Source organism: Silene latifolia, chromosome 2, assembly GCF_048544455.1.
Source record: "Silene latifolia isolate original U9 population chromosome 2, ASM4854445v1, whole genome shotgun sequence".
In the NCBI taxonomy this organism is placed as follows: Eukaryota; Viridiplantae; Streptophyta; class Magnoliopsida; order Caryophyllales; family Caryophyllaceae; genus Silene; species Silene latifolia.
Genome location: NC_133527.1, coordinates 5,632,524 through 5,644,974, shown reverse-complemented (window position 1 = coordinate 5,644,974; position 12,451 = coordinate 5,632,524). Strand labels below are relative to the sequence as shown.

General features: G+C 38.6%; 1 protein-coding gene across 2 annotated transcripts; it reads left to right on the top strand.

The window, feature by feature from the left end:
* On the top strand, window positions 1-3,176 carry LOC141628011 (methylesterase 17-like). 2 transcript variants are annotated; one of them, XM_074441204.1, is made up of 3 exons: window positions 1-452; window positions 1,633-1,758; window positions 2,678-3,176. In XM_074441204.1, the coding sequence occupies exons 1-3, from the start codon at window positions 66-68 to the stop codon at window positions 2,954-2,956; spliced, it is 792 nt and encodes a 263-aa protein (XP_074297305.1). In that variant the 5' UTR covers window positions 1-65; the 3' UTR covers window positions 2,957-3,176. The 2 variants fall into 2 exon arrangements, with proteins under 2 accessions (XP_074297305.1, XP_074297307.1); XM_074441206.1 differs by lacking the exon at window positions 1,633-1,758.
* Window positions 3,177-12,451: the final 9,275 nt, after the last annotated feature.

The window sequence follows — 12,451 nt, the reverse complement described above, 5'->3', positions numbered from 1 at the left end:
CAAAGTACAGACAACTAACTCCTTTAAAAGTGGCAAACAATAATAGCTGCCTGTTTAACAAAAAAATGAGCACATCATCATCATCAAGCGGCAGTGGCTCACATTTTGTACTGGTCCATGGTGCAGCTCATGGAGCCTGGTGCTGGTACCGTATTCGGTGCCTCCTGGAGTGTACAGGCCACAAGGTGACCTGCCCGGACCTTTGTGGTTCGGGCATTGACACAACTGATCCGGCCACTATCTCCACCTTTGCCGAGTACAATCAGCCACTTGACGATACACTGTCAGCCTTACCTGAGGATGAAAAGGTCATTTTGGTTGGTCATAGTGCCGGAGGCCTTAGCCTGACCGCAGCTATCCATAACTACCCTCATAAACTCCTTGTCGCGGTTTTTGTGGGAGCTGCTATGTACAAAAATGGGTTCGACACTCCGCCGTCTGTCAAAATAAATGTAAGCTCTACCTGGCCTGTACTTATTAGGCCTTGTTCTTTTGAACTTAATTTACTTATATATATATATATATATATATATATATATATATCTAAACTGAACCAAACTTTGATATGAACTTTTCTAAACTGAATAACTCATTGGATTTGAATTTTTCTTAATTGAACTTATATGATTTGAACTGAATGTAAATGGTGATTTAAGTCCGGAAGAATAAAGCCTTAATTTCCTATTTTTTTTTTGTAAAACATTATTCCCCTTATTTCAATCATTTATTTACCTTGTTTTTCTTAAAATACTTTCCCACAAAAAATAAAAAGCGTAAACCATGACGGGGAGAGGGTAAAAGAAAAAGATAATACACTACTATAAAAAAGTAGAGAACTGTTGAAATAGGCTTTAAAGAACGCCTTGGGAACCTTCTCCAACTAAGCGTTCTATAAAGCATCTTTAGAATCTCTAACTAGGTCTTTTGCCTATGAAATTGAAGGACCTTTTTGTTTGATGGTATGTTTAACGACGATATGAATTATAGTTCAAAGGAAAAGGTTGGATATACTCCATCCAATTCACCATATTCTTCCCTATTTCCTAAAACGGTTTATTCAGGTTTTCTTCCCCTTTCTATTTTTGGTAACTTTGTACTCTTATTTTATTCATACCTCTTGCTATTACTCCACCCACCCAACTCTTTTAATCCTATTTTATTTCTTAATTTAATATTTGTGGGCCACAATTCATTATTTAACTCTTAATTATTCATCATTCTCTCCTATCACCAAACTCCACCCAACTTTTTATCAATATAATACTCTATTTCTTAATTCTTGTGTCCATAGTAAAGAGGAAGAAAATAGAGGATTGGAGGGAGTAATACATTAACTCTTATATGAGATTATATAAACTATTAAATGGGATTATGTCTTGCACAATATCTTTTATATGGAGGTTATATGGAGGTAAAAATATTGAAGAAAGACCTAAGGACATATTGAAGTGTAATCCCGCTTCTTTATACTCGAGTTTCCTATTTTAATAAAATTAAAACATGTAGGTTGAGGGTGGATAAAAATCACATCTTGCATTTTAATATTATACGGAGTATATAGATTAATGAATATTACGATTTTGAGTATGAATGCTAACCATAAAATGGTTTGGACATCATGAAATTGTGTAGATGATGGACTATTCAGAATATGAAGATAAATCTTATGAACATAATTTACGCAATTATGGTTCGTTATCATCTTTAATTCATGGGGAAGGTCAAGTAGAGACTATCTACCAATTGAGTCCTTTAGAGGTATGCAGTTTTTCATGCGTATTATTTGGACTTAATTATTACTTATTATATAAAACTTCTGTTGTAAAAATCAGAGTTAACTTAAACGGTAAGAACTTTTTTATTTTAACTGATATGATTGTCACATTAAGGTGAAACTTGCTCAACTGAGATAAAGTGAACTTGTTTCACTTAAAAAAACAATGAACAACTTTTCATCATAAGTACGTACTTTTTATGATGTGGGAGGGATGAGTTCCGTGCTCAGCATCTTATTTTAATTAACGTGATTGTCAATTATTGGCGAAAACTCGCAAAGAGGGAGAAAGTCGGAAGTAAAAACTCAATTTTACCCAGTTCCTATTTGATCTAAATAAATAACTTCAAAACATTTATCGTCCTTTCTTTTTTTTTTTTTTTGGTGTAGATCATCCGGTTTAGTCCAGATTCGAGCCGGGTAGGATCGGACCACTAGGGCGGTAAAACTCTTCCTCATGACTTTTACTGCTGCATTTCCAGGGCTCGAATACGAGACCTCTGGTTAAGCTAGAACAACCCCTTGCCCGTTAATCTAAGTGCTCATGGGTAACATTTATCGTTTTTTTGTGTATACCATCCGGTGTAATCCGGATTTGAGACAGGTAGGACCATTAGAGCGGTAAAGTTCTCCTTCATAAGTTTTAACATTGGTGCATTTCTAGGGTTCGAACACGAGACCTCTGGTGATTAAGTAAGAAGAAAACAAAATTTGGCTCAAGTGGTAAGAGCTCTCTTACCTCAACCATGAAGTTGGGGGTTCGATTCTCACCTGCTGTATAAGTACGCTCATTTGAACCAAAAAAAAAAAAAAAAAAAGTTAGAACAACCCCTTATTAGCTAATTTAAGTGATCATGATTCGAAACACTTATCGTGATGTGCTTATACGTATGAATTGTGAAGGATCGGACGCTAGCTGCAATGCTAATTCGACCATATCCATCAGATGCTATAAGAAGAGCAAGGTTTCCAGATGGGAAGGAGACGGATACGGTGCCACGTGTCTACATGAAAACCTTACATGACCGTTGTTATTCACAAGAAAAACAAGATGAAATGATCCAGAAATGGCCACCATCTAATGTGTATGAGATTGATAGTGATCACTTCCCCATGTTTTCCAACCCTTATGACTTCTTTGGCTTGCTTCTTAAAGTTGCTAACGAATTTGGATGCAACTAATTAATAACTAGTGTGGCTGACTGAACAGATTGTTTACATTAAATAAAATACGTCTTATAATTTATTGTTGAGTCAGAAGGAGTATTTTAATCAATAAGTAATGATCGAATTATGATGTATTCCGTAATAAATACTGTTGGAAAGTGTTCTGTATATGATTTATGTTTTGATGATGACAAGTGTATTATTGTTATATAAGTTTACCGTAATTGTTTGTTAAGTCTTTATAGATTAAAGAGGTTATAAATTGCAAAAATGACGATTAGTTGAGTTCGTGATCAAGAAGATGAAAAGAACTTACGACTGAAGAATTTCAAGGAAGATTTCTTTTCTTTTTTTGGTAGAAGGGAAGAATTATATTAAGCACAAACCAATTACAAGGTATAAATTTGTCAAAAAAAAATTACAATTCTTCACATGTCATGCCTATACATGTGAAGAATTAAATTTTAAGGAAGATTAGTTAGTAGTTAGTTCATCTTTCCTCTGCGATATTGAATAATTGTTTTGAACCCGTCTCAAGTAATAATTGTAACGATTATAACTTGACACACTTATACCCGAGATTAGAGTCGATTGTATTATAACGTCGTGGGGGTGACTACGTAACATGACACTTTCAGTAGCAAAATTAATTTTATATTTACAAATATGTGATTAATTAAGATAGTAGTACAAAGTAATAATATTTTATTTTATATTAAATTCAGTTAATGTATTATACAGCTGGTTGTATATATAACTTATTCAATCTAGTTGAACTTTGTTATAAAGTTATCGAGTTATGATACAAAGTTATTGAGCTTAACAGAATAATTTTTAAGCTCAATAACTTCGTAAAATAGCTCAATAACTTGTAAAATAGCTCAACAACTTTGTGTAAGAGCTCAACAAATTTGATGCGGTTGTACAATGGGTAAAAAGACTATACAACTGGATGTACATTGTACATTCAAGGTTATTTTAGTCTTTTTTCAAATATTTTTGCAAAAAAAAAAAAGGGTAACATATTTCAATTTTCAATCTTATCCTCATCCTCTCTCTGACTGTTTCCATATTTTTCTAACTTCTCTTCATCTTGCCCCATCATTCAGTTAATGAATCATCTTCTCCCTTAAATTATTATAATTAATTGACTATGCGGAACTGAGCATCATCTTGAAGAAATTTTTTTATCCAAAATTTATAATTCATGAAAATAGTTGAAGCTCGTATTATTTTTACATTAGCTCGTATTCTTATCTGAATATCTCGTATTCTTATGTACTCGTATTTTAAAGCTCATGATCATTTTAAGCTCGTATTCTTTTTACATTAGCTCGTATTCTTATCTTAATAGCTCGTATTCTTATGTGCTCGTATTTTTAAGCTCGTGATCCTTTTAAGCTCGTGTTTTTTTTACTTTAGCTCATATTCTTATCTTAATAGCTCGTATGCTTATATGCTCGTTTTTTTAAGTTCGTGATCCTTTTAAGCTCGTATTCTTTTTACATTAGCTCATATTCTTATCTTAATAGCTCGTATTTTTAGGTGCTCGTATTTTTTAGTTCGTATTCTTTTAATAATAGTTCGTATGATTGGTGTAGAAATTTACCTCAGAGTATTGTTAGATGCATTTTTCCTTCCCGATGATGATATAAATTGCTTCTCGTTCACGAAATATTGTTAGATGCGTTTTTCCTCCTTGATGATGATGTAAATTGCTTCCCTTTCACCATTTTAGAATCAAAATTATGGAGAAGAGAGATTTGTCGACTTTCGTTTAAGAGAAATTTAGAGAAGGGAAAGAATAGGGTTTGTCGACTGAAGAGAAATCAGAATTAGGAAAAAAGGAGATATGTAGAATTTATTTTTATTTTTATTGGGCTTAGATAGATATATACTCCCTCTCATTCAAACCAAAGGTTACATTTGACTTTTTGGCACTATTCATGATTGTGGAGAATCTTTGGTATTATTAGTAATGTATAAGAGAAAACATAATCATGCGAGATCTTGTTTGATTCATCGTCATAAATGCTATAAGAATATCAAGTTTATATAATTTTTAATAATATGTAACTAAAGATATTCACGTTGCAAAACGCGCCTCGACAAGCGTAATAAAGTCAAATGTAACCTTTGGTTTGGATGGGAGGGAGTATAATATATGGGCATGTTGTACAATGCTACTGTACAACAGGATGTAGGATCCTATTTGTGATCAATGACCATATTTGACGAGATGGGATGCCAAACATAAATTATCATCATCAGGGGCGGCCAATGAGTTCGGGAAGCCCTGTGCCGAATATAAAATGGAGGCCCCAAAACTCAAATTAAATTACCATTTATTTGCGCTCCTAAACAAAACTTATTGATCACCGTTCACCGACTCATAGTAATTGATACGAACCGAAAGGAAAATTTTTTTTGAAAAAAAAGAAATGCTAAGATATATTTTAGGCATTTGTAAAAAAAAAAAATTATAAAATAATACGATCTTACACTATAAAACGGTTCATTTTTTATAAAATAACTATTCGTTTAATGCTAATAATGATTTGTTTTTACTCAATAAAATCGTCTCATAATATAAAACCTTTTAATACAATAACTAGTTTTGTGGCCCGTGAAATTCACGGGATGTTTTGTTTTGAGTGTGATATTTCTAGTGTTTTTATTAATTAAAATTTTATAAAATGTCAAAACATATAGTAAGCTCACCTTATGAATAATTCATCATTGATTGCGTACTAAGATTACGGGCATTTATATGTTAACATAAAGATCAAAATCGATAAATTAAATAAGCCAAAGTAGGTGAATATTGCTATTTTTTCGAAGGTAAAATAATGGAAAAAAAAAACAAACAAATACCAAAATAAAAATATACATTTGAAAAAAAAAAAAAAAAAAAAAAAAAAAAACTATTAGTCATTTACGTTGATGTCGTCAATCTTGTAGTTAGTCTCCAATATATAGTTATTTAAGCTATCCTAATATTTTACTTCTTCATATAGTCTTCTTTTTCCAACGAATCGACCCTATAATAAAAAAAAGTAACTCAATAATTAGTCTGAATTAACCAACAAAATTGTGAAATTTGTTTTATACAATATTATCCTCTTAAATAGTGAAAGAAAAAGGGAATGAGAATGAAGTCGTAGAGAATGAGTATTACCTTTGAATAGCTCAACACCACAAATCTTGATATCCCCTAAATGAGAACAAAACAAACACAAACGATGAAACTGAAAATGTGACGAATATTTCATAACCCAATGGAACTTACATAAAAAGTAAATAAATTAGTTAATAATTTTAAAACCTTAATACACTTGGCTTGATGTTAATAGAATAATAGAAAAGTTTAATGATACATTTAGTTCTACTGACGATAGAGATAAGAAAAATTTTGGCTTATAAATTTTGTCTTCCATCAAAAATATATAAAGAATTGAGGATGCGTTTTATGACTTTTGAGCATCCTTTTTTCATTATTATCAAAATTAATATAGACATAAATATCAATCAAGATTCACAACTTTTGAGCATCATTTTTCATTATTATGAAATTAAATATAAAAATTAATAAGGAATAAAGAGAAATGAAATGTATAAGTTTTGCTTGATTATTATTATTATTTATTTTTTTACAAGATCCACTTTACAGGAGAATTATTTAAGATGTTGTTTTATTATGTAATTAAAATATGAAATGTAAATGATGATCGTTAGTTTTGCTTGCCTTTTAATTAGATTTATATATTTTATATTTGGATTATTGAGTTATAGATTTATCTCATTATTATGAAATTTAATATAGACATAAATATGGAGGAAATGAGAAATGGAATGTAAAAGATTTGCTTTATTCATATTCTTCTTATTATTTTTTTTTACAAAATCTACTTTGCATAAGAGTGGTTTAAAAATTATCTTATGAAATTTAAAATATGACATTCAGATGATGGTAGATAGTTTGGCTTACTTTTTAATTATAGATTATAGTTTTATAAATTCAAATATTATTCCATGCATGTTATATTGGCAATATAATTAAATAATCAATAAAAATGAATAAGAATAAATGGGGTGTGAAAATGTCATGTGAAATGAAATTGAATGTTCTAAGCTACCCTTTTAATTAGATAGTATAAATTTCATGCAATGTTATATATTGATAATTGAGTATGTCATCTTCCTGAAATTTCAATACAAACACAAAAACAATAACTAATTAACATTCTTACTATTAATAAATTTAAAATATAATAAGGATAAAAAGCGAAAGAATTTATTTAATTATCTATGTATGTATACTTTACCTTCCAACTTTTTGAATAAAAATGAAAATTAGGATTGTTATAATAGTTATATAGGAAACTTTTTGTTATTAATTATTGATTAAATTCAATAATTTATTCAATTTATTCGAGGAAAGAGGAACAATTTTGTGAATTAAAAGGGAGATAAAAAAAATTATGATAACTACAAATTATAATGATGGTGAGAGAAAACCAGAAAACCATCCTATTAAATAAAAGAAATTAAAGGTTAAATAAATAAGTAGATTAATAACCAAATTTATGAGAGGAAAATAAAGACTTTGTATTAATTTATTTTTTGTGTTTTCAATTAATATTTTTTTTAATTTTTTTTACTTATAAGCATGTGATAGTTTTAAAGATAACTTTCTAATACATAATCTAGACTTTTATAATATTGTATAAATAAATAATCAAGTAATCAATATAGATGAATTAGTATTTACCAATAAAAAATCGGCATGTGAATTAAAATTAAATGTTTTTAGTAGCCTTTTAACTATATTGTATAGGTACAATTTTTTTTTGTTTTCAACTTCATTTATTCTTCTTCGTTCTTAATTTCATGTATTCGTTTTTGATGGGGCATATTCTGCCCCACTGACCAAGTCAACATATTAAGCAAGGTCAAGGGTATCCACAGCAAAGTCAACGACTTAGACAGTCTAGCCGATGAAGCCCATCGGTCTGTCACCTGGGTCTCGGCCTGGCAACTAGCCAGCCGGGGCACATATCCGCGTACTCATATCCAAGACCCCTCGGCCAGCCTGCCATAGGTCCATCGGCCGAGGGTAGAACGGTCTTTCCACCTGCCAGCCACTTGGCCACTACGTGACAAAAGGTGAAAGTCTATAAATACTCCTCAACCTTCATTGAGGAAAGGATCCACAAATTAACCTAATAACCACTATTCATCTGGTAATATCTTCCTTATCTCTCTACAATACACGTTTAGCCAAGTAACAACAACTTACCTCTCTAAGTTTACTGACTTGAGCGTCGGAGTGAGTACGCTCGGCCAAAGCCGAGCCCTCAGTTTGTTCATCGTTTCAGGAGAGATCGAAGGAGGAGTCAAGCAAAGACGTCATTCTACAAGCTACGAGTGGTAACAAATATCTGCTCTGGAATTACACCCGGAACAATTGGCGCCGTCTGTGGGGAAGACACTAGAAGCTAGTCACATTCATTCCCAAACAAAAAAAAAAAAAACAAACACAAAAACCCACCCCAAAAAGCTAAGAAGATGTCGAAACAACAAGAAGTAGTCGCGACCGACGAAACCGCATTCTACCAAGACGATACCTTTCACAATTCTGGAGTAGTGCAGCCCTCCACCGGTGGAGTAATCCAACCGGAATTCGGGATGCCAATAATACCAGACACGCCGCTGCCCGCCAACCAGGTCACCATCATGGGACACGTGGTTGACACAGCAAAACTGAAGATGCTCCTGGACCTAATTGGGAGTACGCCGGCTCACACTGACACGCCGACGGGAGCCGCGGAAGCCGTCCAAGAGACCATGGCCCAGAAAGTGACTCCAAGAAATTTGAACGGAGCACTAGGAGAAGCCGACCCTGCCAAGACACCAGAGGAGCCCAGAGTGCTAGTGGTAGACCTGAGCCCTCCCCGTACTCACGAGAGGACAGCGTCGCCGCAGCACCGACGAGGCCTGCCACAGAGAAGCCAGAGAAGTCCGACTCAGCAGAGTCGGAGAAGAAGCCCAAGCCAAAAGGAGACGGTGACACGAGCCAGTACTGCGAGTACCACGGTTGCACCGGCCACCTCACTGACAACTGCCGGCATCTGAAGAATGCCATTGAAGAGCTAATCCGGAAGGGAAGCCTCGACAAGTATGTGGCCAAAGGCCAAAAGACTGACGCCAGCGGTTCAGATAAGAAATCCGTCTTCCAACGGATAGGGGTGATCCATGTGGTCATCGGGGGAAATGAGAACGGCGGGTCAGCTCATGGGCACAAACGGCACCTAAACGAGCTGTATCAGGCCATCAACTTTGTGCCCAACACAACGATCGCCCCTGACATTCCCAATATGACTATTGGGAGGAAGGACTACGAGGGAGTCATCGCCCCTCACAGCGATCCGCTTGTAGTCAACTTGGACATATCCAACCACCTGGTGAAGAGGTGCCTGATTGACACAGGCGCCTACACAAACATCATGTTGGGGAGTGCTTCCTTAGCCTCGGCTACCGAAAGTCAAAGACTTGAGCCCCGCACCAATCCACCGCATGCCTTCTCCGGTGGCCTGGTACCCCGGGTTCAATCGGGACCGCCAGTGATGCTCGGCGAGGGGAATGCGGCTAAGAATGTCCTAGCTGAGTTCGTCGTCATTGACGGCTCGTCCGCCTACAACGTCCTCATAGGCCGGGTTACCCTGAGCGAGGCCGACGCAGTGATGTCCATCCGGCCCCGACACTAATGTATGTCTCGGACCGGGGAAGCGCAAAAGCTCGTCTCCAAGGGACGAGAAGGACGAGGTGGTCAACGCCCGGATATCCGCGGAGGATGCAACATGCAATCCCTCAAAGTGGCAAGACGATCGAGAGAAGGGGAAAAGCCCATCCTTACAACGGAGGGCGACCTCATGGATGCAATCGACGGCCGACGAGGGAGGTGTGCCTTTAGTGAGCCATTAGGACACCGGCGATTTTGTGAAAACATTGTATAGCGGCGGAGGTGTCCAAAACGATTGTGGGCACCCCGACGCATATTTGTATCTAATGTAGAATAATCTAAGTTTTCCCATCAAGGTGCTCATTTTTCCCGCAGTCTCTACCAAGAAGCCGACGCCGGCTCACACTGTCATCCCGACAAGAGCGGCAGTCGTTATGAAGAGACAGACGCCGGCTCACACTGTCATAGACAAGAGCGGTGGTCTCCATCAAGAAATGTAGCGCTGTGGCAGTTTCCCCAAGTAGTAGACGTTACGGCAGTCACCCCCAGGTGTGGCGCGTCGCAGATCACCCAGTGGTAGACGCCGCGTAACACGCTATCCAGAATGTACGCGCTCACACTGTCATAGACAAGAGCGGTGGTCTCCATCAAGAAATGTAGCGCCGTGGCGATCACCCCAAGTAGTAGACGTTACGGCGTTAGTCACCCCAGTGTGGGGGGGGTCGCAGATCACTCCAAGTGGTAGACGCCGCGTAACACGCTATCCAGAATGACGCGCACACACTTTGTCATAGACAAGAGCGGTGGTCTCCATCAAGAAATGTAGCGCTGTGGCGATCACCCCAAGTAGTAGACGTTACTAGCAGTCACCCCGCAGGTGTGGCGCCGTCGCAGATCACCCAAGTGGTAGACGCCGCGTAACACGCTATCCAGGAATGACGCCGCTCACACTGTCATAGACAAGAGCGGTGGTCTCCATCAAGAAATGTAGCGCTGTGGCGATCACCCCAAGTAGTAGACGTTACATAGTCACCCCCCAGGTGTGGCGCGTCGCAGATCACTCCAAGTGGTAGACGCCGCGTAACACGCTATCCAGGAATGTACGCCGCTCACACTTTGTCATAGACAAGAGCGGTGGTCTCCATCAAGAAATGTAGCGCGTGGCGATCACCCCAAGTAGTAGACGTTACGGCGGTCACCCCCCAGGTGTGGGCGCGTCAGCGATCACTCAAGTGGTAGACGCCGCGTAACACGCTATCCAGGAACAGACGCCGGCTCACACTGTCATAGACAAGAGCGGTGGTCTCCATCAAGAAATGTAGCGCTGTGGCAGTCACCCCAAGTAGTAGACGTTACGGCAGTCACCCCCAGAGGTGTGGCGCCGTCGCAGTCACTCCAAGTGGTAGACGCCGCGTAACACGCTATCCAGGAACAGACGCCGGCTCACACTGTCATAGACAAGAGCGGTGGTCTCCATCAAGAAATGTAGCGTTGTGGCAGTCACTCCAAGTAGTAGACGCCGCGTAACACGCTATCCAGAAAGCAGACACCGCGACAGTCGCGGCCGGCACAGTTGATACTCGCAAAAATATTCAAAATACCTTAAAAGCATTAAACACAGTTGAGATACACACTCTAAACTGCCTCGGCCAAGCCGAGGCGGAAACAAAAAAAGAGACGCTCAATTAATAACGTAAGAGGGCAACTCAGACAAAAACGAGAAAAGACCTCGGCCAAGCCAGAGGCAAAGTGGAAACGCTAAATACAGTTGAGACGCTCAACTTTTAAAAAGCGCAAGAAAAAGAAACAAGGTAAAGGCCTCGGCCATGCCGAAGGCAAAAGAAACGAACTCTTATTGATAATAACAGGTTACAGGTGAAAAGAATGCAGACGACGGCCGTCCCCATTGGGATAAGCCAAAACACAACCTACCAAAGTTGTACAAACTACAAGGAAAGAAAAGCAAAAGTTACAAATATATCATTTGAAGCGCCAAAGGATGGCAGGGAGGAAGGGCTTAATACTTGGCTCCCGAACAGCTGAAGCAGATCTGCTATAAACTTGTTCTCATCAAGCAGCACATGGTAGTGTGTGAGGAGCGAGGCTATCCAAGACGCCGGGTGAGCTCGGTGACAACCGCCCGTCTCCCTATGCCTCGTTCTTGCTTGCCATCGCAGCGGTAGCCGCATCTTCTTCAATAGGCAACCCGGCGACTTTCCTAGCGGCCTCGGCCTTGGCCTCGGCAAAGATCACCGCCCTCATCCTCTCGGCTTCCTCCTTGGCCGCCTTAGCCTTCTCAAAGAAGAGTCGCTTTCTCGCGGCCGCCTCCTTCTCCATCTTCGCCCTCACCGCCTCCTTGGCCTTCTCCGCCACGGCTTTCTCCTTAGCCTCGAGCTTGTCATCAAGCAGCTCGTCAAATTGGCCCCACGGAAAGGAACCATCAAGAGGGAAAAGCTCCCCGATCACTTCCCTAGCAGCTTCTTCGGCCAAATCCCGGAATTCGGCGCACAGTTTGGGGAGCATGACGGTTTGGAGCATCTCAATGTCCTCCTCCTTTTGCCTAATGATGGCCTCTTTGCCCCGAATCACCTCGCTTTGGGCCTTAAACAGTACTGGATTCGTTCCTCTCGCTGGAGATAGAGGTCGGCACGCCTCGAACAAGGTTACATTTCTCCAGCACGGCAGCCTTCGGCCGCCGCAGCCTCGGCCTTGGCTCTCTCAGCAAGGACCTCCTTTTCAGCGTCCTCCCTGAGTTTTCTCTCAGCCAA